At 30.4% G+C, this 2,667-nt stretch overlaps 1 protein-coding gene across 1 annotated transcript; it reads left to right on the forward strand.

Moving 5' to 3' along the window:
• Positions 1–239: 239 nt before the first annotated feature.
• On the forward strand, positions 240–1,881 carry LOC119668870 (protein giant-lens-like; the record flags this gene model as incomplete). Its single annotated transcript, XM_038078543.1, is given in 3 exon segments — positions 240–892; positions 958–1,129; positions 1,217–1,881. Coding segments are annotated over 3 exon segments (1,038 nt in total), but the record flags the coding sequence as incomplete, so codon positions are not given.
• Positions 1,882–2,667: the final 786 nt, after the last annotated feature.

The raw sequence follows: 2,667 nt of genomic DNA on the forward strand, positions 1-2,667 counted from the left end.
TAAACACATATAAATTAACAAAATAAGCACATAATACATAAACACTTTTTATTTAAAAATATAAAAATCACATAAAATTAATATTTTAATTATGAATTAAAAATTATATTAAAAAAAATTAAAATGATATATTAAAATTAATAAATTTACTTCCCACAATTTTTCCACCTGCATAATTAATTTCTCCTGAAACTATGCTTTAATATTTAAATAACTAATTAAACATTTCTTTTTTACAGGAATCGGAAGCAGATTTACCCATTTGTGCTCCAAATGCAGTTTGTTCGAAAATTGATCTTTACGAAACTCCCTGGATTGAACGTCAATGTCGTTGTCCAGAAGTCAATCATATGCCAAATATAATAATACATCATCACCATTCACATCACCAAAGCAGCAAAGAGAATGCTGCATCACCGCACAGCAACTCTTATGGAGATAAGTTTCGAAACTATTATGAACGTGAGAAAATCTTACACCACAAACGTTTGCTGGTTAGTGAGTTTGCGGATAAAAAATTCGAAAGTCTACATCTGAAGAAGTTCATACAAAAATTGGGAGCCATGTACAAAGATGATTTACAATTGCAGCCAAGTGATTACTATGAGCATGCAGACAATGATGCAGTGCCATCAATAGAAGACTTAGACGAGATTACCGACAATGAGTTTCCACATACACCACGTCACAGTACATACAGCATGCGTGGCATAACAACGAACACAGCACACATGCGGCATTCAGGTCACATGACACATAGAGCAAAGGAAGCAGCCACAAGTTTTATAGGTGGTTGTCCAAGTGGCTTAGGCATCGAAGATGGACACACCATAGCTGATAAAACACGTCACTACAAACTTTGTGAACCAGTACATAAATTGCCAGTATGCAAGTGAGTATTTTAAAATTTTATTTTTAATATTATTTTTTATTAACTTTATGAAATTATTTGCATAGACACTTCCGTGACTACACTTGGACATTGACGACATCAACAGAGCTGAATGTAACCGAGCAGATTGTGCACTGCAGATGCCCGAAGAATTCTGTAACGTATTTGACGAAACGAGAACCGGCTGCTGATGGTTCGAACGGTTACACTTATCTCTTTGCGTGTTCACCATTGACGGTAGGCAAACAATTTTAGTAGAAATAATGGAAAATGCACTTTTCTTAGTTAAAATTGTTTATATTTAATATTTCAATTTTTTTACAGCGTATTCGTTGCCAACGCAAACAGCCTTGTAAACTGTTCACTGTACGCAAACGACAAGAGTTTTTGGATGAAGTCAACATCAATGCTTTGTGTCAATGCCCCAAAGCACATCATTGCCCCAGTCATCATACACAATCCGGTGTTATTCCGGGCGAAAGCTTTTTGGAAGACAACATACAGACCTACTCCGGCTATTGTATGGCCAATGATTGATGGCTACAGCGTTACGTTGTCAACGAGCAAACAAACATGAATGTCAAACATAAAGAGGAAACGGAAACGGACACTACACACACTAAATCCTTCTGCGGAAACAAATGTAAAAGTAGCAGTAGCAGTAGCAGTAGAAGTAGCAGTTACACTAATCATGTTAGCATGTTGACTGAGCCAATTGAGTCTCGCGTTACCAATTACAATTACAAACTATATTTGTTTAGAGTTACCAAATTATGGATATTTAATAAATATTTATTTAGTTTTAGAGTTGTTATGCTAAAAAAGTTAGTAGCAGTGAAATTGCTGCAACAGCAAAATACTAAAAATAGCAGCCAAGTCGTGTATTATTTTAAATATAATTTATAATTTTATGGTGAGAAATACAAGCACATAAAAATGAATGCTATTAATTAGATACGAAAAAAAGAATTCCTTTACAACTAGTTGCTTGTAATTAATTATTTATAATACGTATATACATTTATATATTTGTATATCTATATATAAAATATTTTGTAAATTTGCTTGCTAAGTTATGTGTAAATACTTAGGCGTGAAAAGATTTATTTTAAAATATTGTAAATTATTTTTATACATCTTCTATTTATATACAATTAGTTAATATTATATACAATAATGGTATATATAAAAAAAGATTCCAAGAGTGCCAAATTAAGGTGCAGATTAAAAATTTAATTAAAAGCAATTTTAATTCTGTAGAACCCCAAACAGAACTCATATAAAAAATGAAAAATTAATTTAAAGTTTGTACCTGAAACAACAAAACTGAAATTGTACAAAATGAGAAAGGAAAATGTAGTGATTCTTTGCGACTACGTAGCTCAGCAAATTCAATGAAATTTAATTCAAAATAAAATCAACTTTGAAGTAACAAATTATATATGAAATTCTATTAAATTTTATATTTAATAATTTCTTAAATTTTGCAAAATCAAAGACGCAATTATAAAGTTAAAACCTTCCTTTTTAATATTGAATGCGGGCAACAAACTTGTGGCTTTATTTCAATTCTGTAAATTTACAATAAAAAACAAAAAATTAAAACAAAAAACATAAAACATAAAATTACCATAAAAGGAGAAAAAAGGACGAAAAAGATGAAAGCTTTCTAAATGTATGTGTGCAATTTAAACAACTTTAACATTTTACCAATATTGAAATCTTTAACTTGTAAATTTTGAAATTTTATACTTTTTATAATATTGTATGTATTT

This window comes from Teleopsis dalmanni, chromosome 1 (genome assembly GCF_002237135.1).
Source record: "Teleopsis dalmanni isolate 2A chromosome 1, ASM223713v2, whole genome shotgun sequence".
NCBI classification, from domain to species: Eukaryota; Metazoa; Arthropoda; class Insecta; order Diptera; family Diopsidae; genus Teleopsis; species Teleopsis dalmanni.